This window comes from Chiloscyllium plagiosum, unplaced genomic scaffold (assembly GCF_037043375.1).
Source record: "Chiloscyllium plagiosum isolate Xiang-an unplaced genomic scaffold, Cpla_swu_hap1 HiC_scaffold_28, whole genome shotgun sequence".
Taxonomy (NCBI): Eukaryota; Metazoa; Chordata; class Chondrichthyes; order Orectolobiformes; family Hemiscylliidae; genus Chiloscyllium; species Chiloscyllium plagiosum.
The window spans coordinates 4314106-4340539 of record NW_028270166.1 but is presented as its reverse complement, the minus strand read 5'-3'; the positions used below and the strand labels follow the sequence as shown (position 1 = coordinate 4340539).

General features: G+C 44.6%; 1 protein-coding gene across 1 annotated transcript in view; it reads left to right on the top strand.

The window, feature by feature from the left end:
* The first annotated feature begins 1234 nt into the window (after positions 1-1234).
* The window catches only part of LOC122546932 (colorectal mutant cancer protein-like), a 34286-nt gene continuing 9086 nt past the window's right edge, over positions 1235-26434 (top strand). Inside the window, exons 1-10 of the mRNA XM_087975913.1 lie at positions 1235-1402; positions 6677-6828; positions 8068-8210; positions 12292-12443; positions 14989-15195; positions 16922-17065; positions 18022-18170; positions 19336-19476; positions 20246-20334; positions 26117-26273. Of these exons, the coding sequence (XP_087832039.1) occupies positions 1397-1402; positions 6677-6828; positions 8068-8210; positions 12292-12443; positions 14989-15195; positions 16922-17065; positions 18022-18170; positions 19336-19476; positions 20246-20334; positions 26117-26273 (1340 nt within the window). The 5' untranslated portion in view covers positions 1235-1396. The remainder of the gene's footprint in view (positions 1403-6676; positions 6829-8067; positions 8211-12291; positions 12444-14988; positions 15196-16921; positions 17066-18021; positions 18171-19335; positions 19477-20245; positions 20335-26116; positions 26274-26434) is intronic.

The following is a 26434-nucleotide window of genomic DNA, read 5'->3' as shown; positions in this document are numbered from 1 at the left end:
TGCTATAGGAAGGAGGTTTCTAAACGTCAAAGGGTTCAGAAAAGATTTACAAGGATGTGGCCAGGGTTGAGGGTTTCAGCTAAAGAGTGGGGCTTTTTCCCCTGGAGCTTCAGAGGCTGAGGGGTGACCCTATAGAGGTTTATAAAATCATGGATAGGGTGGATCGACAAACTCTTTTCCCTGGGGTGGAGAGGTCCAGAACTAGAGGGAATACGTTTAAAGTGAGAGGGGAAAGATTTAAAAGAAATCTTAGGTGCAACTTTTTCACGCAGAGTGTGCGTGTATGGAACGAACTGCCAGAGGAAGTGGTGGCGGCTGGTACAATTACAGCATTTAAAAGGGTTCTGGATGGGTATATGAATAGAGGAGGGGTTGAGAGGGATATGGGGCAAGTGCTGGCAAATGGGACTAGGTTGGGTTGGGATATCTGGTCAGCATGGACGAGTTGGGCCGAAAGGTCTGTTTCCGTGCTGCACATCTCTAGGACTCTATGCCTGTATTGAGGTGGCTGTCGGTGGTAAAGCAGTGGTCAGTGCTGCGAGCGGTCGTGAAACCTGGTATTGATCAGCAGCAAAGGGGCCATTGAGCCTAAGCGGGACTTAGCCCAGTGCGGAGGGAGGGGGGAAGGTGTGTGTCTGGCGCAGGGAGGCCAGGGTCTGGGGGGTGGTGGGGGGGAGTGATTGGGTGTGGCAGCAGAGGGAGCTGAAGCCCAGCGTCTGCAGTCCCATGGTTTAAGAAAGAACTGTAATGTTTCATTTTTTTAAACTTCTTTGTTTTTCTACTTTTATATGAAAAAGAAATTTTTTAAAAACTTATTTCATTATTTTTCCAGTTCTGTCTCAAGGTACCGAGATACCTTGCACTTTCGATGGCTCCAGGAATGGTCTCATGGTAAACCTTGATCAATTCAAATCAATATCAATATATTTAAGAGAAATCTAGCCATGTAAGGGGACAAAGACTTGAAAAATATGTTGGTAGCACAGGGTGTAGGGGACTGGGAGGAGGCTCATAGGGAACATTAACACAAGCAGCAAGTTGATGGGTTGAGTGGCCTGTTTCCAGACCTTTGTGTTTCTGACAAAGTGACAGCCTACCTTTTGACCTGAAAGAGGAAATTCAAATTCAAAGGATGTTGACTTGCAACAGAGGAAGGGCGACTCTGAGTTTTGCTGAGACAGGAAATCTCCAAGTTGGCTGCTTCCATGGATTGTGTTTGCCAAGTCCCAAAAAAAACACTTTTGGTTGAGCGACCCTAGAGTCAGTGAAGGTAAAGGAGCAGGAATAGCGAGAGGTGACCAAATTCTAACCTAACCTTTACCCTTCGCCACTGGACCTCCCAGCGGAAGGCTCAGCAGGAGGAACTGGACCATCGTAGGTGCAGTTACCACTCACAATGGAGGTACAATCCGGCAGATATCGCGCAATCTATCGCTCAGATCTGGGGATCTCTTCAATAAATCAGCGAACAAATCCCTAAGTCATTGGGATCTGTTGCTGTGTGTGAGGGTTGGTTAGCCCTGAAAGTGAGGTTTTAGCCCGGATTTATAGAATCTTAACATTTCACTGTGGCTGTGTCCATACACACCCACAGAGTGTGGGTCCAATCAGAGCTGGGATGGTGGACTCCCCACAATACAATCTTCATTCCCGCAAGAGTTTGAACACTGGACTGTTTCCAGGGATGAGAAATTTGAGTGACATGGAGAGACTGGACAGGCTGAGATTGATCTCCTTACATCAGAGAAGGTGAGGAGGGGATTTAATAAAAATGTTGCCAGGATTTGATGAGAGCCTTCTGTTAAATGGTAAAAGAAAACTAAAAGTAAGGGATCTGCATTTCTATAGCACCTGAGGAAGTCCAGATGTGCTCTCCAGCTGATAAAGAACTTTTTAAAAGTGTTGTGACATAGAAATCACAGCAGAGACTGCAGCGGTTCAAGAAGGCAGCTCACCACCACCTTCTCAAGGGGCAACTAGGGACAGGGCAATAAATGCTGGGCCCAGGCAGCAATGTCCATGTTCCACAAGAGAATTAAAGTTTGCGTAAAGCAAGATCCCACAAACAGCAATGGGAATAGATCACCGGTTTACTTAGTGACAGTGTAAATTTATTGTCTTCTCCTTGGATCTATGGGGAGCTAGGGAAGAGTTAATAAGGTGTCAGTGACCAGGAGGTTACAGATTTAATTTGTTACAATCAGTGAGGAGTAGTGGAATACCTCCGCTCCCTTCCCACTCTGTGTTTGACCAGATCGGGTTGTTAATACTTTTAAACAATCTATTAAGATGTGTTCGTCAACACCTCTGGAACCGGTGAAACCTGGCCTAGAGAATAAGACATTACCATGAGCTCTAATAGGTTACTGTAAAATGGATGCACTCACCAATTCACTGAATGTTTGACGATTTAAGTGCTAAATGTTACTCAAACAAGTTTCCTTGTGTTTTAAAAGAAGCTTTTTTTGTACTTAACGCGGTGTAAGTAAAAATAATTTTTAAATGCTCCAATATACTCACTTACACACATTTGCCAAGCTCAAACACAGAAAAATAAGTGACAATGGGGAATGATAGATTAAATGATATTTCAAAATCCAAGACCTTATAGAGGTTTATAAAATCATGAGGGTCATGGATAGGGTAAATAGACAAAGTCTTTTCCTTGGGGTGGGGGTGTCCAGAACTAAAGGGCATAGGTTTAAGGTGAGAGGGGAAAAATTTAAAAGGGACCAAAGGGGCAACACTTTCACGGAGTGGGTGATACGTGTATGGAATGAGCTGCCAGAGGAAGTGGTGGAGGCTGGTACAATTACAACATTTAAAAGGCATCTGGATGGGTATATGAATAGGAAGGTTTAGAGGGATTATGGGCCAAGTGCTGGCAAATGGGACTAGATTAATTTAGGATATCTGGTCGACATGGACGAGTTAGACCAAATGGTCTGTTTCTGTGCTGTATAGCTCTATGACTCTAAATCGGACATAACTGACATGATTTTCAAAGGTTGATGATTTTGTGGATCCAGGCCAAGCTCAGTGGTCCTTCTGGATTAGTGTTGAGATAATTCTCGCACTATATCTGTACTGTTGGAGACTATCGCTGTTGGGCGAAGTTATTTAAAAATATCTGCCAGTGCCACGTATGGACAGTCACAATGCAGACAGGGCTCGAGCTTGTAAAATAGACCAGACCGCCTCAATATATTTTAAGAAGGTAGTCTAGACCCGCAAGTTTTCGTATTTTAAAGGTAGATGTGAAATGCCATGTTCCAGATGAGAAGCAGCTGGTCAAACTACTCAATGTTAAGCAAAACACAATTTATTTAGACAAGAGACCTTGGAGTGCAGGTTCATAGCTCCTTGAAAGTGGAGTCGCAGGTAAATAGGATAGTGAAGAAGGCGTTTGATATGTTTTCCTTTATTGGTCAGAGTATTGAGTACAGGAGTTAGGAGGCCATGTTGCGACTGTACAGGACATTGGCTCAGTCACTTTTAGAATATTGTGTGCAATTCTGGTCTCCCTGCTACAGGAAGGATGTTGTGAAACTTGAAAGTGTTCAAAAAAGATTTACAAGGATATTGCCAGGGTTGGAGGGTTTGAGCTACGGGGAGAGGCTGAATAAGCTGGGGGTGTTTTCCCTGGGGTGTCGGAGGCTGAGGGGTAACCTTATAGGGATTTATAAAATCTAATTGCCTTTATAGATTATCTAGAGTGTGGATACAGGCCATTAGGCCCACCAAGTCCACACCAACCCTCTGAAGAGTTACCCACCCAGACCAATGCACCTAACACTATGGGCAATTTAGTACGGCCAATTCACCTGACTTGCACATCTTTGGATTGTTGGAGGAAACTGGAGCACCCGGAGGAAATCTACACAGGCACAGGAGGGATGTGCAAACTCCACATGGACAGTGGCCCAACACGGGAATCAAACCCAGGTCCCTGGTGCTATGAGGCAGCAGTGTTAACCACTGAGCCACTCTGCTGTCCCAACAGCGTATGAGGGACATGGATAGGATAAATAGATAAGGCCTTTTCCCTGGGGTGGGGAGTCCAAAACTAGAGGTCATAGGTTTGGAGTGAAAGGGGAAACGTTTAAAAGGGACCTAAGGAATAATTTTTTCACACAGAAAGTGGTGCATGTATGGACTGAGCTGCCAGAGGAAGCAGTGGAGGCTGGTACAATTACAATATTTAAAAGGCATCTGGATGGGTATATGAGTAGGAAGGGTTTAGAGGGATATGGGCCAAGTGCTGGCAAATGGGACTAGATTTATTCAGGATATCTGGTCGGCATGGATGAGTGGACCGAAGGGTCTGTTTCCTTGCTGTACATCTCTATGATTATAAAACTACAGTTAAAATAATAATGAAAGAGGAATTTAGAATAACTTAACTATTGGTAAACTTAACCAGATATTAGACACAGTAACTATTACTAATTAACTGTTCCAATACAGTAACATCCCATAAGCACACCCCTTGGCAAAAGACAAATTCAGACACAGATTCTCACAAGCAGTTCTCCAATTCAGGATAAAAATACATCAAGAGAAAAATCAGGGAAATTATCAGCCAGGAGACAGTCAGAGAAGCTTTCAATGCTTTTGAGTTCTCAAAGGCTTCTGCTTAAAACCAACACTGAAAACCAAGATAAAGGGAGAAAGCCTGCTCTGTGAGAGCTGGCCACACCCAGGCTGCTTCCATTGTTCCAGCTTTTCAAATAAACCCCAAGGCCCCACAAATTGTTTACTTTCTCAGAGACAGCTCCATATCTTAACTTTTCAATCTCTCTACAAAAAACAGGACAAAATCACCTCTTAAAGTGACAGCATCATTACAAGTTGGAAAGAGAGAGAGAGAGTATGCTCCAGGCTGGGCTCCTCTATCCAGTTCATTTCAACACTAGCTAGTTTCTCTTTGGTCTTGGAGCTTGTAAAATGCAGATTTGGATTTGTGACCATAGTTCCTTTCTCTAGATAAATGATGCAAAGTTGGAACGTAGGTAGTTATACTTAATGGTGAGTTGGTTTCTGTACAACTCTGTTTGTCACAATTCACATTCAGAGACAGCAAGTCAATAAGGCATTGATTTTGAATGATGGTAAGTCCAGAGGTAGTAGACAGTTTCATCATAATATCATCAGTCATTGGAGGGCACCCCAACAAGGCTCATTCAATTTAGAATTTTCTGGAGACTTGAAGTAATTCTGAATCTCAAAAATCACTTGACACTTAACAGCCATCATAACAACTTGTTGTTTTAGTCCTTTTACAACGTGGTGATTTTCAACATACAGCCCATAGAGTCATAGAGATGTACAGCAATGGAAACAGACCATTCAGTCCAACTCATCCATGCCGACCAGATATCCCAACCTAATCTCGTCCCATTTGTTAACATTTGGCTGATATCCTCCAAATCGTTCCTATTCATATACCCATCCAGATGCATTTTAAATGTTGCAATTGTACCAGCCTCCACCATTTCCTCTGGCAACTTATTCCATACACGTACCACCCTCGATATGAGAACATTGCCCCTTAGGTCCCTTTTAAATCTTTCCCCTAAACCTATGCCCTCTAGTCTGGACTCCCCCACCCCAGGGAAATGACTTTGTCTATTTATCCTATCCATGACCCTCATGACTTTATAAGCCTCTATAAGGTCACCCCTCAGCCTCCGACACTCCAGGGAAAACAGCCCCAGTCTATTCAACCTCTCCCTATAGCTCAAAACCTCCAACCCTGGCAACGTCCTTGTAAATCTTTTCTGAACCCTTTCAAGTTTCACAACATCGTTCTGATAGGAAGGAGACCAGAATTGCACACAATAATGGCCTAACCAATGTCCTGTATAGTCGCAACATGACGTCCCAACTCCTGTACTCAATACTCTGAACAGTAAAGGAAAGCATACCAAACGCCTTCTTCACTATCCTATCTACCTGCGACTCTACCTTCAAAGAGCTATGAACCTGTACTCCAAGATCTGTTTGTTCAGCAACACTCCCAGGACCTTACCATTAAGTGTATAAGTCCTGCTTTGATTTGCCTTTCCAAAATGCAGCTCCTTGCATTTTTCTAAATTAAACTCCATCTGCCACTTCTCAGCCTATTGGCCCATCTGGTCAAGATCCCATTGTAATCTGTGGTAACCTTCTTAGCTGTCCACTACACCTCCAATTTTGGTGTCATTTGCAAACTTACTAACTATACCTCCTATATTTATATCCAAATCATTTATATAAATGACAAAACGCAGTGGACCCAGCACCAATCCTTGTGGCACACCACTGGTCACAGGCCTCCAGTCTGAAAAACAACCCTCCACCACCACCCTCTGTCTTCTACCTTCAAGGTACATAAGGACAGTCTTTTATTATGTAATGGATGGATAGGCCACACATGAACTGGTCACACACAGACTGGTCACACTGACTGGTCATACATGAACTGGTCACACACAGACTGGTCACACACTGACTGGTCATATATGAACTGGTCACACACAGACTGGTCACACTGACTGGTCATATATGAACTGGTCACACATGGACTGGTCACACACGGACTGGTCACACATGGACCGCTCACATACCCACACGCAAAGCCTCACTGCCCACTGCTGTACGATGGTGTGAATATTGTTTCTTTCTGTTGGTGCAGAGTCCAGACTGTCTGTTGGATGTGAAGACGGAGACACCACCAGAGGAAGAGGCATTAGCTGTTCTCCACTATGAGGAGCAGATCACAGAGTTACTTGTTGTTATTGCTGAGTTGAATCGGAAGATTGACAGACTGACAGTATCAACCATCAGGTGAACACTCCAATTCTGGGGGAGGGGGGAGAAGAGCAATGGAGCATTAGTCCCAAAGACCTGGTGGGTTAATTTGACCAAGAAAATATCAGAATGTACTCTTGCAGAACTCACACCCATCTGTCAGCTCCTTCCTGCCAATTCAGCTACAGTTAATGTCAGGCACATAAGAGAGGAAACTTACATTGATATAGTGCCTTTCACGACCGCAGAATGTCAGAAGGGCTGAAGTTCATATCACTGGACAAGCAATCCATGAGGTAAAAACAATGACTGCAGATGCTGGAAACCAGATTCTGGATCAATGGTGCTGGAAGAGCACAGCAGTTCAGGCAGCATCAAGGAGCTTCAGCAAAATCGACGTTTCGGGCAAAAGCTCTTCATCAAGGCTTTTGCCCGAAACGTTGATTTTGCTGAAGCTCCTCGATGCTGCCTGAACTGCTGTGCTCTTCCAGCACCATTGATCCAGCAATCCATGAGGTTAAGTTAATGTTCAAATCCACGCACCCCCCCCCCCCCCCCACCAGCAGATGGTGAAATTGGAATTCAGTAAAATCTGAAATAAATGCAAATGACAAGCATTGACATTAAAAACCATCCAGGTCACAAATGTACTTTAGGAAAGAAAATCTGCTATCCTTACCTGGTCTGGCCAACACGTGACTCCAGATCAGAGTGATGTAGTTGACTCTGAAAAGACTGAGCAAGACAGGGGCAATTATGGATGGACAATAAATACCTGCCTTACCAGTGACACCCACATCCCATGAAGGAAACAAATTCCTATCTCCAATCAGCAAAACCATCCCATAACCACGACCTTCCCCTGATTATGCTCCACTCTCTCTTTGAGTGACCAAGAGGGTGATTGGTCTGGAGTGACCGAAAAGGAATAATAAGCTTAGGGTGACCAGCCCATATGACCGGTACTGAATGTCCATCCCATGACCAATCACTCTGTCCAGAACAACCCTTTCAGAGTGACAAGCCCAGACTGACCATTCCACACCAACTCAGACTGACAGCTGCTTTTACAAAGTTTGGCTGAAATCACAGGTAACAGCACCCTCCTGTGGTGAGAGCTGCTCACTGCTGATCCACTCCAAGTCCAGTTCTCCTTCCACTTGAGCTTCGTTATTTCCATTGACATCCCAATGGCTGGACCCCCATCTCCAGATAACGTCGGTGCACTTTGCTCACTGTCAGTTCACTGACATTTTCCCTTATTTTCCTGTGCAGGGAGGAAGATGAATACCTGGACACTTTCTCAGACATTAGTGACTCTCCGTATCTTGAAAACAACACGTGTCTCCATCCAGACCCAAGTCAACCAACAGTCTCCAATTGCCCAGGACAACCTTGTCAACTACCAGGGAGTGCTGGTACGTAAGCAAGACCTCGGTGATTATCCAGGGAGTGGGAGTGGCGTCTTTTTCTAGTACAGGAAGAGTGTCTCCTTGTCAGAGTTACCAACTTCTGATTGAGACCTGAAATGAATTGCCCATCTCCCTGCTTGATTGAAAGGATCCTGTAGTACTGTTCAGAGAATAGCAGGGGAGCTCCCTGTGGTCAGTTAACATTTACCACCCACTGAACACCAAGAAAACACATTACTTGCTGTGTTTCTGGGAGCTTGCTGTTCCAATGACTTTGGGAAAAATCTGTATTTTGTTTTCTGCACAATCTCCCTTTTAAAACTACAGTGCAACTGGGAAATATTCCAAAAGGATTTCCAAGCAGGCGGCTCAGTTCAAAGAAATGCCCATGTGACTCTAGGTTGCCATGGGGATGAAAAACTAACAAGGAAAAGGATAAATAGAAAACTAATTTTTAGTGGTGTAAGATCTCAGTGTATGTTTTGTGGCAGACATATTGGAACAGATCCTGATGTTTGACAGTTATATGGGAATGCAGCAGGGGCTGTGTTACTTCCTGCATGTGTTATATGTTGGAAAGGAAATGGAGTCAAGGACAGGAAGAGCAAGTGGTTGTGAATTGGGGGAGCCCTACTGCTGCTATTTCAGTTGTGCAAGTTCTATATAGGGTCTGAAAAGGGAGTCTTTGGGGATTCTAGTGTGAGAAACAAAAGCTCACTCACTTCAATAATTTCAGTCCGAGACCAAAAATCTGAACTAGTAGTGCCGCTTTATTTGTACACTTGCAAGTGGGTGCCATGTCTAATGCCAGGTAAGACAATGACAAATGCACCTCAAATCCAACAAACTCTCAAAATTTATACAGTTTGAATCCCCATATTTTTTCTTATTTCATTGTTTGCCCCCATCCTCCGCTTACATCACTCATTTCCTTAAGACTGATCCCACAACTTCTGTTTATCCGGCCTTGTCAGTGACAAATGTCTATCTCTGCCTCCCATAAGGTTGTTTGACGTCATCCCATCCTTTGCTTACCATTATCTGCTCCCTCCATCTGCGCTGCCCCTCACAGCATCTTATGACTAAGCCCTTTTAATTGGGGTTTGTTCCTGTGTCTCTGTACAAGTGGGAAACCTACTGTTTATAAAGGCCTCTTTTCACAGCATTTTATCTAGTGCCTGTATTTCTACCATTGTTCTGTAATCACGTCTCATGCTAACGTCCATCCTCTATGTAGTTCCCATTTTTGCTAACTCAGCTCCTAGCTGAGAAAACAATCACAGACTAATGTGAATTCATTTACTCTGTATCAGAACTTATAATTTGCAGAAATAACATCAATTCACCTATATCCCACACTAGGCTATCAGAATTGACATGATCTGAGTGTGAGAGGGTTCATAGCTGAGCACCTGTCAACATTAATAATGTTGAGGGAGTTCAGATGGAATACAATGGCTGATGAATGTGAATTCAAGGACTGCAAATATTTCTTTATTCACTTATGGGATGTGGGCGTCACTGGCTGGGCAAGCATTTAATTGCCCATCCCTAGTTACCTCCCTTGAGAAGGTGGGGGGTGAACTGCCTTCTTGAACCGCTGCACTCCGTGTGCTATAGGTAGACCCACAATGCCCTTAGGGAGGGAATTCCAGGATTATGACCCAGTGACACTGAAAGAACGGCGAGATATTTCCAAGTCAGAATGGTGAGTGACCTTATGATGGAGGAGGGATCATTGGTGAAGCAGATGAGGATGGCTGGGCCAATTGAATGGGAATGAATGATGGTACATAATGAGACATGAGTTGAAAATGCTGTGAGATCGCACTCAATACTACACTGGGATAGGGTGTCATGTGAGAACTACAGGTGGTGTATCTACGTTGTACTAACTACTCCAAGTGAAACCTAGCCTTTTATTTGACGTACTCTTTGTCTATTAATTAAGTTTTGAATGGTGTCGATTATATGGTTGCAGCAGAAGTTTTAGCAAGTAAAATCTTTTCCTTTGGTTTTCTCTGTGTTGGCTTCATTAAGATATCTGTTATTTTGAAAGCTGTTGGTCACAGTGAGTATTGTAACATCGCACTTCAAAATACTTTCCTAGCAGGAAAACCCATCAGGTCAGCCTGAAATGTTGAGCCCCCCAACCTGTTGGTATGTAGTTAAACCAGAGGAATTGACTGTAATCAAAGCTGGAGACCTTGTCTGGGAATCAATCTAACAAGCAGTTGTTGAAATAGTGACGTCTAGTTTGGCATCTCGTGCCTGTCCCACACTCTGAGCCTCAACAATCTTGGAGCGAGATATGAAGGAGACAGATCCACTTTAAGACATCGCCACTCGATCCTGTAGTTTCCCCTATACAGGAGAGAATTTCTGGAATCTTTTTGGGAGTGAAGTCAAGTTAATATCCAACCTTTCTCAGGATTGATCAGAATCTGTCCCTTTCCATCTCTGCAATCTCCTTCAGCCCCACAAACCTCCAGGAGCCTTATTTTCATTGGACTGTCAATGGTGGTTGTAACTTTAACTATCTGAGCCCTGATGTAATATTTTATTCCTTTTACACTAAAAACGATACACTGGTATCTAGCTAAAAGTACCAGAAATACTGTCTATTTGTGACTTGAAATTCAAGTGGGACTGTGTGGTGTACACTTTAGCTGTACAAGGCTTTGTTACTTTTTGCATCATTAAGAAGTCAGATTAGCAGCAGAAAACTTTCTATTAAAAGGGAATCTGTCCAGCAGCAGCTTTCGGGATTAGCATCTTCACAGGTCTGTGAGGTAGTGCACGCAGAGAAATCCTGAACAGCTTCCAAACAAAAAACATTTCTCATACTTCTCTCTCTGAGAGAAAAAGACAAAAAGAACTGAAAGACTCTAGAGAAAGACTCCCAACACTAGGAAAGACCTAGGTACAACTGATCAGCTACTGAATCAATGATTGAAATAACTGAGGTCAGTATCCTAACACCAGTTCAGCCTTATTTATTTGCATATGGTACACTGGCTGTGGCCAGCCAGCTTGGAGTCAGTCTCCTGAACTGAGGAAATTCAACAGTACCTTTTATTTTAAAATTAAAAATGGTTAGACCTGTACTTGAAATAACTGCCCAGGGGCCAGTATCCCGTCACCAAAACACTCCTTATTTTCTAGTGGACAGTACACTGAAGTCAGTCTCCTGCACTGAGGAGATTCCACATCTTCTGGTATCACATGGTTATAACAGTCAGCCAGGGCTCCCTGATTGGCCCAGATTTCCAACCCCAATCAAGGATCTCAGAGTCAACTGGTTCCAATCATGACAAAGATCAACAATTACTCAGCAGACAACATTGTGTCATCAGTGTTATAATCACAGCCCTGTGAGCAATAAATCATCCCATATTTGTGATGAGCACTTTGATTGACATTTGTTTTCCCTCTCTATATTTCCCACCCCGAATACTTGAGTCAAACTGTCTGTGTTTTGTCTCTCTTATTTGCGAACGAGTGTGAGCGTTTTAAAGGACTACAGATCAAGTTGCATAGTTGTATATTTGTTTTGCCTTTTGTTAAAGAGTAAGTTTGTTTACAATACATAGAGTTATTTTCACGTCAATGACAAAACCTGGCATGAAATGCTTTTGTCCTGAATAGTGCTCTGTCAAGCAAAGTGGTCAGCTGGTCATTTCAATGGGTAACTACACACTTGTGATGGATTGTGGAATAATGATGTTCCATTATTGGTCCATTCTTCCCAAATGAATTGTGATTACAAACCTCAAGAATTCCACCTCCATCTCCATCCCTCCCACCTCTGTACCTCTCCCTCCTCTTTTAAATATTCTTTAATCCCATTTCTTTGATCAACTGTTTATTCTCTTGTTTCTAATGTCTCCTTCTGTGGCTGAGTGTGTTTGAAAACTATGCAGCATCTTGGGATGTTTCACGATTTTAAAGGCGCTTTATAAATGCAGTTGTGGATGTTGATTCTGGTATACTCTCACCATGAGACTGTGATTGACTGCCTTTGATGTCAGGCCGGGGTTTCCTCACTCCCTCCATTACCCTCCTTTCATCTCTCTGTTTGTTGCAGGTGAACCTGGTGAGCTGTCACAGAAACTGCAGCAGGTATTGACAGAGCTGGAGGAGACGGTGCGCACCCGCAGAACAGAGATCCCACCGTGCTGTGCTGACCCTGGTGAGGAAGAGCAGTCAGCACTGGCACACTGGTCACTGGTCACTCAGGTAAGGACAACGGGAACTCGGTCAGGGTTTGGACAGTGGAACGTTAGACTCTGGGTTTTCATTGTGACTCGGAACGATTGGAGAAAGAGAAGGTCAAGAGGAGACCTTCCAAATGTTGAATTTAATCTCTGTGGTAGATTTATAGGTTTTGTTTCCTCTTTTGATAGAGTCCAGAACAAGGAGGTGTAAAGATAGTATTGTCAGTTATTGTGTTCTAATCCCAGCTGAATGTAATATTGAATGATATCTGGCTTGATAGATTTTTTTTATCAATGTGATGGTCATTTACTGAAACAAAGTTGTACAAAGCTGTCTTTAACAACAAAACAAATGTTTATGATACAAAAGATGAAAACAAAAGGAAACAAACTAGGCTATCTAGGGTTAGATCACTGTTTGGAAGATCTTAAAAATAAACTTAGACAAATATAAAGTCTCACCCCATTTGTCAAGCACTGTCCATTTTATACATTTCAATCTGGAGACACCCCTTTGAACCAAATGTATAAGTTTGACTTAACTGTATCTCCTGAGTCTTTTCATGTCAATCATGAAGTCTTCATCCATAAGTCTCACAAAACAGAGAGCTTAGACTTGCTCAGTTTCTAGTAAAATACAGATTTCTAACTAAACACTGCTGGTTTGGAAATTTCACAAAGTAAACTTTATGCTTAACTTTTTCTTTACTGTTTGATACAACTTTCAAGGAGACAAACTACATTTGTTCATGACCCTGGTCTGATCTCTTTGGAATTACCCTAACCTCTGTTTTATTTTATTATTCCAAGCCAAAAATAATGTTATGGCCTTCAATGTTTACTTCACCTGTTGTAAACAACCACACAACATTCCACGTGGTCCCACTCCCTGATATAAGCTAGATTAGGTCAGTCTTGGAAAGGACTGTTCAATCATTTACTCTTTTTAAACCTTTCATAAAACTAATCAATCCCTTATGCCACTATTTCAAAATGCTAACTCCAAAATGATAAAAATAAATGTATAAATCTCACACCTTACTTTACAATGGATTGAGTTAAGAATTTAGGAGGAACATGGTTATACAGAGAGTGGTGAGAATGTGGAACCCATTACCCCAGAGAAGTTGAAGCAGAAAATTATGTGGGTTTAAGTGGAAACTTGATCAATAACGTGACAGAGAAGGAACAAGGGATTTGTGGAGGTGGGACAGAAAGAAGTAGAGTTGTAGAGACTATCATGAATTTACAATAATTGGAGTGAATACCCAGTTGCTGGGCTGTTCCTCATAAGATGTTACTGTCAGGAATTCAGGTGGCAAAGAGTTAATTATAGAGGTAGAGGAGGAGTTGCAGAAGCTAAAGAGAAACAATTTTTATTGGTTGGGGAAACAAGGACTTGGGGCAGAATCGAGGAATTCAAGCCAGACTTTCTGGAATTAAAGTAGGAAACATGTTGACACATAAAGGATGGTACTACTTGGAAATCTCTTTTGCAAATAGCAATCAATACTAGACCATTTGTTAATTTAAAAACTGAGATTGATAGATTTTATATTCACTTGTGGGGCATGGACGTCGCTAGCTGAGCCAGTCATGTTGCTCCCGTGAGAAGGTGGAGGTGAGCTGGCCTCTTGGACCACTGCAAACTATGTCCTGTGGGTTCACCCACAATGTCCTGAGGGAGGGAATTCTTGATTTTGGGAGTATGGTGCTGGGAAAGCTCAGCAGGTCAGGAAGCATCCGATCAGCAGGAGAATCGGCGTTTCGGGCAGATTCCTGATGAGGGGCTTATGCCCTAAACATTGACTCTCCTGCTCCTCGGATGCTGCCTGACCTGCTGTGCATTTCCAGCACTACACTCTTAACTCTAAGCTCCAGCATCTGCAGACCCCACTTTCTCCCAATTCTTGATTTTGACCCAGTGACAGCGAAGGAATGGCAATATATTTCCGAGTCAGGATGGTGAGTGGCTTTGAGATGAAGCTTGGTTGGGGGTGATATTCCCATGTTACTGCTGCCCTTGTCCTTCTAGATAGAGGTGGTTGTGAGTTGGGAAGGCACTGCCTGAGGATCTTTGGTGAATTCCTGCAGTGCATCTTGTAGATAGTACACACTGCTGCTACTGAGCGTCAGTGGTAACTATAGAAATGATGGGATATGAATAATGGAGTGGGAGGATGGAAGAAGGAGATGGAGGTGGGTCACAGATTAGTCATTCTCTCATTATGTAGAAGAACGGATTTGAGGGTCTGAATGCCCTCAGCCTGCTCCAATGTAACATTTCCACGTGCAGTCCCTCATCCTCAGAACCCAGTGAAGTAGGGGTAGCGGGGGAGGTGGTGGAGCTTCCAGTTCCCCTTGTACCAGTTGCCCCTTTCCCCCATGATGCTCTTACCCACCCCATCAGTATCTGTTCCCGTCCCCACCCCGGGGAATGAGAGTGTTTAGACCACATTGCCCCCTGGGACACAGCTGCACAATCCAATGGTGTTAATGGGATGAGATGTTGCTGTGGGTTATATCTGTGTCTGATTGTGGCCACAAACCTCTCCCCACCCCCGCAGACGATCGAGGAGGTGGAGCGGGAGTTGGGTGTTGACCTGAGCCCTGAGCTGCAGGAGGAGAGGAGCCAATGGGAGGCCGAACTGGATTGTCTGAGGGAGAAGAATCAACATCTGTCCGACCAGCTTGTCCAGAAGGACCAGGAACTGTGGCGGGTTTCCAGTGCCCTCACTGGGATTCAGCAGGACAGGGACAAACTCCAGCTCAAGGCAAGTTACTCACTCTCCATTCTTTCACATACGCTGTCACCTAGCACAGGCATCATGGCTGAATGGCCTCCTTCGGGTAGTATCACAGAGGCTGGGCAGAGTCAGTGTGACTGGATTTACAATGCGGTGTTGTGAAGGGTGGGGGAAACGGATTGAACAGGAACATCCAAAGGGGAATGGGAGAAACAATGGGAGGAGAGAGTTTTGCAGGGCATTGGTGGTGAAAGAGCAGTGTGAGTGGGATAAATCAGTCAAAGAATGGGCACAGAGAGGATGGCATGCTGCTAGTGATACAGAAACAAGCACAGAAACCTAAGACACTCGATCGGTCTGGCAGCCTCTGTGGAGAGGGGAAGAGCATTAATGTTTCAAGTCCAGTATGACCCTTCCTCAGAACTCCAGTGTAGAGTTACTAGTTTCCATCCAACATCCTCAATATGTGGTTAGATACAGAGTAAAACTCCCTTAGCACTGCTGCCTCACAGTGCGAGGGAACCGGGTTCAATTCCAGCCTAGGGTGTGTGGGGTTTGCACATTCTCCCCGTGTCTGCGTGGGTTTCCTCTGGGTGCTCCGGTTTCCTCCCACAGTCCAAAGATCTGCAGGTTAGGGTGAATTGGCCATGCTAAATTGCCCATAGTGTTCAGGGATGTGTAGGTTAGATGCAATAGTCAGGGGTAAATATAGGATAATAGGGTAGGGGAAAGAGTCTGGGTGGATTACTCTTCGGAGGGTCTGTGTGGATTTGTTGGGCCAAATGGCCTGTTTCCACACTGTAGGGATTCTATTCCACACTGGCACCATCAAACACTCTAAGGCAATGGGCAGCACGGCGCTGGGTACAGAGTAAAGCTCTCTCTATACTGTACCCATCAAATACTCCCAGGTCAGGGAAAGCATCGGATAAGAAACAGAGTAAAGCTACCTCTACAGTGTTCCCATCAAGATTTGACTGACAGTATTTCACCAACAGGCAGTGTTTGGGATTTAAAATCACTGTGCTCATAGCATTTTGATTATTTATATTTTCAATGCTATGTGTGATTATTGGAGTGTGTGTGTTTGTTTGTCTGTGTGTGTGTATGTGAGTGAGAGAAAGAGAGAGAGAGTTTGTGTGTGTGAGAGAGGGAGTGTGAGTGTGTATGTGAGAGAGAGTGTGTGAGTGTGTATGTGAGAGAGAGTATGTGAGTGTGAAAGAGAGTGTGAGAGTGTGTATGCATGCGTGTGTGTGTGCATGTGTGAGAGAGAGTGTGTGCACGCATTTGTGTGAAAGAGTATGTGTGCACGCGTGTGTGTGTATGTGAGTATGTGTGCATGTGTGTGCGTGTATGAGCATGTGTGTGTCAGTGTGTGAGTGCGTGCGTGTGTGTGCACATGCGTGTGTATGAGTGTGTGTGCGAGCGGGTGTGTGTGTGAGAGAGTGTGAGTGTGTGTGTGAGAGAGAGTGTGAGTGAGTGTGTGAGAAAGTGTGCATATGTGTGTGTGCATGTTTGTGTGTCAATATGTGTGTGTGTATTAATGTGTGTGCATGTGTGTGTCAATGTCTGCGCGTGTGTATGTGTGTGTGCACGCACGTGTGTGTGTATGTGTGTCTGCGCGTGTGTGCTTGTGCATGTGTGCGTGTGTATGTGTGTGTACGCCTGTGTGTGTGCGTGTGTGTGTGTAGTGGAAGGCTTCGGTGCGATTAGATGCTGACTGACTGTTCCCTGTTTCCTGTTTCTGTGTCAGGCTGATGACCTGCTGTCATCTCTCCAGAGTCTGCAGCAGAACGTGACGACCTCACCACCCGCCAGCCCATTCCCTAGTATCATGGACACGGGCACAACTGGATGCAGCACAATCAATACTGAGCTTCAGGCTCTTGGGAACAATGTACGTCTCAGGAGAAACAAGGAACCAGTAAATCAGAACAAAGAACTGAGGAGACTGGAAAGCTGAAACAAAAACAGGAAGGGTTGGATAAGCTCAGTGGGTCTGGCAGAATCTGTAACAAAGCCGGGGGCGTTGGGCAGAGACAGAGTTAACATTTGAGTCCAGTAATGCTCCTTCAGAACTGAAAGCAGCTGAGAACTGGTGGTATTTATACTGTTCACAGGGAGGTGGCAGGATTACTTGGGGAGAGTGCTGAGAGAGAGAGAGAAAGGACAGGCAAACAAGGGGGTTAATGATAAGCTGAGTGGAAGATAAATGCTGATGGGAGACATGTAGATAGCTGAAAACAGGTTGGCCATGCTGGGAGGAGCCCATAAAGAACAGGAGCTCGGGGTGAGGCTGGGGGTTTGGAATGAACATGGAGGAATGAGTGCTTGTCGAGACATTCATTTCGGAATAAAGAAACCGTGGTGTGAGTTTGCTTGCAACAGGATGGTGTGTTAATTCTCATGGTATCCCATTGTAAATAAATAATTGGGCGCAGATATCATGGTATTGAAGAGTCCAACAGAGCTTTGTTGCAGTGAACTATTTGGTACAAGCATCACATTTCTCAGGCGTAGGTGTCTGGGTTAATGTTCACCTATAAGGTGACATGCTTCTAGAAGAGTGTCATGCTTTAAGTGGTCCCAGGGTTAGATGGAGTATGAGACCTTTTTATCCCTCAGTTTACTTGCTAAGATGCAGTGATGATATACTGAACATGTCTGTTCGAGGTACACAGACATACTGTCCACAAGATGAAACACAAGACTGACTTTGAAGATACAGACTGTGGCTGCGTATAGCTGTGTGGGGCTTGTCAATCAGATGTGGGCTGGATGGAGGGAGACAGGGATGGGGTAACAAACCGAGAGATAGTCAATCTTCACACTTGGCCCTGGTTTTTGCTTCAGGATCCAGGGCTTATGGTCGAAAGGTTGATCCAGTCATTCCAGGATTGCTCTGGCATCCAAGACATTTTCCAGTTCCTTTGCAGATACGGATCCAACGTATCCAGAGTAAGGATCCAGGATTCAGAAAGAGAAGCAGATCAGCTGAGGAAGTAAGAAACTGGTTTAATTCCATGGAATTCTCTGGAGGTGACCTTGCTAATTAGACTGGGATTTGTGACTAACCTTCCCGATTCCTTGGGGATAATTGAGGTGGGCCCTGTTCATCAACCGTGGGATCAGGCAACGCAGGAGGAGGCCGGTTCGATTATCACTTTCAACTCTATGACATTTTACTGAACCATCTCACCTCATCCTGCCCCCAGTAACTTTACCCCGGATCACTTATCTCTGGAAATACAGCTACCTTTTTCAACATAATTATCGATTCTGCCTCCTTTCACAACTCACCGCGTGAGAAAAACTCCCCTCATTTTGTTTTCTGAATGAATTGTCTTAGATTTCTCTCTCTCTCTCTCTCAGTACTGAACTTTCTGCTGCTGGAAACCAGTTGAGGTCTCACCAGTGATTTAGAAAGGTTTAACATAACTTGCTGGCTTTTGTTCTCTATCCCCCTGTTAATGTCAAGTGCTACTTCTAAACAATCTTCTCAGCTTGTCACTGTTACCCTCAATGACTTGTGTAAATATATCCCCAGGTCTCTCTGTTCCTTCACCCTGTTGAAAATTGATCATTTCATTTGTATTGCTTCATCTCAAATTTCTCAAAAACGTCACTGCATACTCTACGACATTGATCTCAGTCATCAGTAACTTTCTATGTTCTCCTGAAGATTGACCCTATCCTTTATTACATTTCTGAGTGTTTTATCACCTGTAACTTTTGAACTTATCCTGTGTGCACCCAACTGCAGACAGTCGCAAATATTAGAAAGAGCAGTGATCCAGATACTGACCCTGAGGGAGCACCACTGTGTACCTCCCTCTCTGTCTGAAAAACACCATCCTCCACTGCTCTTTGCTTTCTGTCCCATGGATTATTCTAGAAACAGGTGTAGGCCATTCAGCCCCTCGAATATGCATCTTAAACTGAGCCCCTTTAACATCATGAACTTGAATTTTAGTAAGAGGTCTATTCCAAGGGGCTCTGTCACACATTTAAATTGCTGCAGGTTGTGCTGAAGATGCTGCTGAGAGGTACAATTCCAGTATTTCACCCTGTGATGATGGAAGAAGGCTGACATACGCGTGACTCAGGATGGTGTGTGAAGTGAGCTAAGTTCTCTTTCTATCACAACACTTGCTTTTCGTTTTGCAGCTGCATCGATGAGTGGAAGAGCCGCAATGAGCAGCTTTCCAGGGTCCTGAAGGAATGCAAGGGAGACTGCGAGCGGCTCAGTATGTTACTGGGGAGACTCGAATCCAATGACACTGCACTGTGCTTGGCTCTACAGTACAGGTAGGCTTACAGTACAGCTCAGGTTATAGGACAGGTCAGTGCAGAGGGAGTGCCGCACTGTCAGAGGGTCAGTGCTGAGGGAGCGCTGCACTGTCAGAGGGTCAGTGCTGAGGGAGCGCTGCACTGTCGGAGGGTCAGTGCTGAGGGAGCGCCGCACTGTCGGAGAGTCAGTGCTGAGGGAGCGCTGCACTGTCGGAGGGTCAGTACTGAGGGAGCGCCGCACTGTCGGAGAGTCAGTACTGAGGGAGTATGGCACTGTCGGACAGTCAGTGCTGAGGGAGTGCTGCACTGTCGGAGGGTCAGTACTGACGGTGTGCCACACTGTCGGAGGATCAGTGCCACAATGTTGGATTTGCATTTTGCCAGGTTCTCCTTAAATGAATCAACACTATTCACTTCAATCAATCTCCTTTGTGGAGAGTTCCACATTCTCATCACTCTGTAAGTAACCAATCACCTCCTAAATTCTTTGGATTTCTCCATGATCCATGACCCTTGCACTGGCGACCTGCACCATCCTCTTAAACCCTTAAAAACCTCAATTTGGTAATCTCTTTGTTTCAGTGAAACATGTTCTCGTCTGGTCACTCCTGATACTTATGACCCTCCCAATTCCAGACCCACCCTTGTAAACATTTTGTGTATGTTCAGCTGCCTCTCTGAGGCTGTTTTTGAAAAACTGAGACCACAAATGGTCTGACAGAACTTTAACATAACTTCCTTTCCATATTAGTCTTCCAGAATGAATGTTTGAATCTTTGTTTTCCAGTGAGGAGTGTGTTGATGTCTATGGTCTGCTTCTGGCAGAAGTTCAAACTAAAGGGAGCTCCATGGAGACAGAGATCTCTGAGGCACAGGGTAAGCAATGTCGATGAGAAATCCTGTGAACTTAGTGCACTCCCCTCAGATAGCTCCCCTCTGCATGAACATTGAACCTGCTGGACGAATGGGAGGAGGGGATAACGACAGGGACACTGTTGGTGGTATGGAGGGACACAAGGTGTGGTGGGGTGGGGGTGGGGTGTGCATGGAATTCTTTCCGTTTGTGGATACGGGATGTCCCTCCTCCTTCACACCTCTGAATGACAGTGTGCCATGGTGCTGTACAAGGCCATTCGGCCCATTACCTCTGCCAATGAGCATCATGACTTAGTGCCATTCTGCTGCCTTCACTCTATCTTCTTGTACATTGTTTCTACGTAAATGGATCAGTTGAAGCCACCTCCACCACATTTCTAGGTAGTGCCTTCTAGCCCCTGACTCAGAGTCATAGAGATGTACAGCACAGAAGCAGATCCTTTGGCCCAATTTGTCCATGCCGACCAGATATCTGAACTCAATCTAGTCCCACCCACCAGCACCCGGCCCATATCCCTCAAAACCCTTCCTATTCATATACCCATCCAGATGCCTTTTAAATGTTGCAATTGTACCAGCCTCCACCACATCCTCTGGCAGCTCATTCCATACACGTACCACCCTCTGTGTGAAAATGTTGCCCCTTAGGTCTCTTTTATATCTTTCCCCTCTCATCCTAAACCTATGCCCTCTAGTTCTGGACTTCCTCACCCCAGGGAAAAGACTTTGTCTATTTATCCTATCCATGCCCCTCATGATTTTATAAACCTCTATAAGGTCACCCCTTAGCCTCCGACACTCCAGGGAAAACAGCCCCAGCCTGTTCAGCCTCTCCCTATAGCTCAAATCCTCCAACCCTGGCAAAATCCTTGTAAATCCTTTCTGAACTGAAGTTTCACAACATCTTTCCGACAGGAAGGAGACCAGAATTGCATGCAATATTCCAACAGTGGCCTAACCAATGTCCTGTACAGCTGCAACATGACATCCCAACTCCTGTATTCAATAGTCTGACCAATAAAGGAAAGCATACCAAACACCTTCTTCACTATCCTATCTACCTACGACTCAACTTTCAAGGAGCTATGAACCTGCACCTCAAGATCTCTTTGTTCAGCAACACTCCCTAGGACCTTACCATTAAGTGTATAAGTCCTGCCAAGATTTGCTTTCCCAAAATGCAACACCTTGCAAATATCTGAATTAAACTCCATCTGCCACTTCTCAGCCCATTGGCCCATCTGGTCAAGATCCTGTTGTAATCTGAGGTAACCTTCTTCGCTGTCCACTACACCTCCAATTTTGGTGTCATCTGCAAACTTATTAACTATACCTCTTATGCTCGCATCCAAATCATTTATGTAAATGACAAAAAGTAGAGGGCCCAGCACCGATCCTTGTGGCACTCCACTGGTCACAGGCCTCCAGTCTGAAAAACAACCCTCCACCACCACCCTCTGTCTTCTACCTTTGAGTTCTGTATCCAAAAGGCCAGTTCTCCCTGTATTCCATGAGATCTAACCTTGCTAATCAGTCTCCCATGGGGAACCTTGTCGAATGCCTTACTGAAGTCCATATAGATCACATCTACCACTCTGCCCTCATCCACCCTCTTTGTTACTTCTTCAAAAATCTCAATCAAGTTTGTGAGACATGATTTCCCATGCACAAAGCCATGTTGACTATCCCTAATCAGTCCTTGCCTTTCCAAATACATGTACGTTCTGTCCCTCATGATTCCCTCCAACAACTTGCCCTATAGTTCCCTGGCTTGTCCTTACCACCCTTCTTAAACAGTGGCACCATGTCAGCCAACCTCCAGTCTTCCGGCATCTCACCTGTGACTATACAAATATCTCAGTAAGAGACCCAGCAATCACTTCCCTAGCTTCCCACAGAGTTCTCGGGTACACCTGATCAGGTCCTGGGGATTTATCCACTTTTATGCATTTCAAGACATCTAGCACTTCCTCCTCTATAATATGGACATTTTTCAAGATGTCACCATCTATTTCCCTACATTCTATATCTTCCATGTGCTTTTCCACAGTAAATACTGATGCAAAATATTCGTTTAGTATCTCCCCCATTTTCTGCAGCTCCACACAAAGGCCGCCTTGCTGATCTTTGAGGGGCCCTATTCTCTCCCTAGTTACCCTTTTGTCTTTAATGTATTTGTAAAAACCCTTTGAATTCTCCTTAAATCTATTAGCCAACGCTGTCTCATGTCCCCGTTTTGCCCTCCTGATTTCCCTCTTAAGTATACTCCTAGCAAGCAAGGGAGGAGATTGCAGAGCCATTGGCCTTGATTTTTATGTCCTCTTTGTCTACAGGAGTAGTGCCAGAAGACTGGAGGATAGCAAATGTGGTTCCCTTGTTCAAAAAGGGGAGTAGGGATAACCCTAGTAACTATAGGCCGGTGAGTCTCACTTCTGTTGTGGGCAAAGTCTTAGAGAGAATTGTAAGGGATAGGATTTATGAACATCTGGATAGGAATAATGTGATCAAGGATAGTCAGCATGGTTTTGTGAAGGGCAGGTCATGCCTCACAAACCTTATTGAATTCTTTGAAAAGGTGACGAAGGAGGTTGATGAGGGGAAAGCGGTAGATGTGGTATATATGGATTTTAGTAAGGCGTTTGATAAGGTTCCCCATGGTAGGCTACTGCAGAAAATACGGAGATATGGCATTGAGGGTGAGTTGGAGGTTTGGATTAGGAATTGGCTGGATGGAAGAAGACAGAGGGTAGTAGTTGATGGCAAAGTTTCTTCATGGAGTGCCGTCACTAGCGGTGTTCCGCAAGGATCTGTTTTGGGACCATTGCTGTTTGTCATTTTTATAAATGACCTGGAAGAGGGGTTAGAAGGTTGGGTGAGCAAGTTTGCGGATGATACGAAAGTCGGAGGAGTTGTTGACAGTGAGGAAGGATGTGGCAGGTTACAGCAGGATATAGAGAAGCTGCAGAGCTGGGCAGAAAGGTGGCAAATGGAATTCAATGTAGCTAAATGTGAGGTGATTCACTTTGGGAAGAATAACAAAAAGATGGGGTACTGGGCTAATGGTCGGATACTTGGTAGTGTGGATGAGCAGAGGGATCTTGGTGTCCATGTACACAGATCTCTGAAAGTTGCCACCCAGGTAAATAGTGCGGTGAGGAAGGCATATGGCGTACTGGCTTTTATTGGTAGAGGAATTGAGTTCCGGAGTCCTGAGGTCATGATGCAGTTGTATAAAACTCTGGTGCGGCCGCATCTGGAATATTGTGTGCAGTTTTGGTCGCCATACTATAGGAAGGATGTGGAGGCACTGGAACGGGTGCAGAGGAGGTTTACCAGGATGTTGCCTGGTATGGAAGGAAGATCGTATGAGGATAGACTGAGAAACTTGGGGCTGTTTTCATTAGAGAAAAGAAGGTTTAGGGGTGACTTGATTGAGGTGTACAAGATGATTAGGGGGTTAGATAGGGTTGACAGTGTGAACCTTTTCCCGCGTATGGAGTCGGCTATTACAAGGGGGCATAGCTTTAAATTAAGGGGGGGTAGATATAGGACTGAAGTTAGGGGTAGGTTCTTCACTCAGCGAGTCGTAAGTTCATGGAATGCCCTGCCAGCAGCAGTGGTGGACTCTCCCTCTTTATGGGCATTTAAGCGGGCATTGGATAGGTATATGGAGGAGAGTGGGTTAGTATAGGTTAGGTGGGCTTGGATCGGCACAACATCGAGGGCCAAAGGGCCTGTACTGCGCTGTATTCTTCTATGTTCTATGTTCTATGTTCTATGTACTTCCTTTATACCCTTCTAAGTATTCACTGAATCTATCCTGTCTTTCCCTACATATGCTTCCTTCTTTTTCTTAACCAAAACCTCAATTTTTTGAGTCATCCAGCATTCCATATACCTACCAGCATTCCCTTTCACACTGACAGGAATATATTTTCTCTGGACTCGCGTTATCTCATTTCTGAAGGCTTCCCATTTTCCAGCCATCCCTTTACCTGCGAACATCTGCCCCCAAACAGCTTTTGAAAGTTCTTGCCTAATACCATCAAAATTGGCCTTTCTCCAATTTAGAACTTCAACTTTTAGATCTGTCTGGAAAAGTTCTGTTCTCACCTCATATTTCCTTCTTTTGTGAAACACCTGTACCCCTTTCTTCATGTCCCTTTTACAAGCGGGAATGGTTTCTCCCTATCCACACTACCCTGTTCATTAATGATTTTGAAAACCTCTATCAGAACCCCCCTCAGTGAGGAGAACAGTCCCAACCTCCCCAATCCATCCTCCTCACTGAACTTTCTCATTCCTGAGCCATCTTTGTAAATCTGGTCTGCGCACTCCCCTCCAGCAGGACTCTGAGAACGTGCACTCACTCCCCCTTAGTCCCTGATTCATTCTGATACCTACCAATGGGATATTTCAGAATACTGTACACAGAATAGGTACAGTCCAATGAGTGAAAAATATTCCAAAGGACAGACTCACAATTCACAATTAACAAGAAATGCCAAAGATAGTATCGAACTAAAAGGGCAATTATATAATTGTGCAGAGATCAATGGTAGGTCAGAAGATTGGCTGAGTGACTAAGAAAATTAATAAAAAGGGAATAATTGGAGTATGAGGGAAAGCAAGACAGAAATATAAAACAGGCAATAAGTGTTTCTCGAAGAAGCATCAACAGAGCGAACACAGAGCATATTGAAAGCGAAGCTGGAGAATTAACAATGGAAATAAGGAAAGAGCCAATATATCTGATGGATACTTTTCAGCAGGGCCTCACTATAAATGGTGCAAGTAACTTGCTAGAAGCAGCAATAAATCACAAAATGGAAAGGAGGGAGGAGCTCAAGAAAATCATAATCACCAGAAATGTAAGTGGAACTGAGTAAAATGGTGGAGCTGCAGACTAGTGGAGTTGGAGCCCAGAAAGAGAGAAAAACAGCTGAGCAGACAAAGGAATTACCGAAGGTCAGCCCAGGACCATGAATAACTGCTAATGGGGACCATTAGAGGCTGACAATAGGTTGTGTGTGGTAGTAATGAAGGGCTCCTGCTCCTCAGATGCTGCCTGACCTGCTGTGCTTTTCCAGCACTCCTCTAATCTTGACTCTGATCTCCAGCATCTGTAGTACCCACTTTTGCCCTGTGTGTGATAGTATCCCATGTGATCATAAGGCCTGGGGTGTGGGGTTCTTGGGCGGGGAAACAGGAGAAGGTGCACAGGACTGGAAATTACTGAACTCAATGTTGAGTCCTGAAAACTGCAGGGTTCCCAAGTGGGAAATGAGGTGCTGGTCTTCCAGCTTGCGCTGACTTTCCCTGCAGCACTGCAGCAAGCCAGAGACAGAGATGTTGGCCAGGGAACAGGGTGGTGTGTTGAAATGGCAGGCATTGGTCCCCATTAGCAGCTATTCATTTCCCCACTACCTTTACCCATTCCTTAATCTGCCCCAGTGTTTTTCAGTCAGACTGGGCTCCCTCTGCACCAACCATTTACTCCGCCCCCCCGCACACACTCCCCCCAGCCCCATCTTCAGCAAATATACCAACCTTTTCCCAGCTACAAGCAGTTAAGAAGGGTAATTAGACCTGGAGCATTGACTCTGTTTCTCTCTCAACAGATGCTACAAGATAATCTAATCTAATCTAATCTAGTCTACTACGTTTTTCCAGCAATTTCTGCTTTTGTTGTCTATCAGATAAAAGTAACTTACTGAGTGTGGGTCATGGATGGTTCTGGAAGGTCAGTCGTGACTAATTGCTTCTCCAACCTTGTCTTCAGCAAACCGGTGTGTGGACAGAGGTGGGCGATTTGGCAGGAAGGATATGGAAGGATTGCTGGGGGAAGGTGCAGGGGAAGCAGCTGAGGATGTTCACAGTATTGATTTACCAAACACTGATCATCATCACCAGGGTCCAACTGAATACACACAGCGCAGGTGAGCTTAAATATGAGGTGTCTCAACAGTTTACATGGTAAATGGGGAGTTGATGGCCAAGGGGCCATCACTGGAATGTTAATCCTGAGATCCAGGTAATGTTTTGGGGACCTGGGTTCGAATCTCACCACGGCAGATGGTGGAATTTGAATTCAATAAAA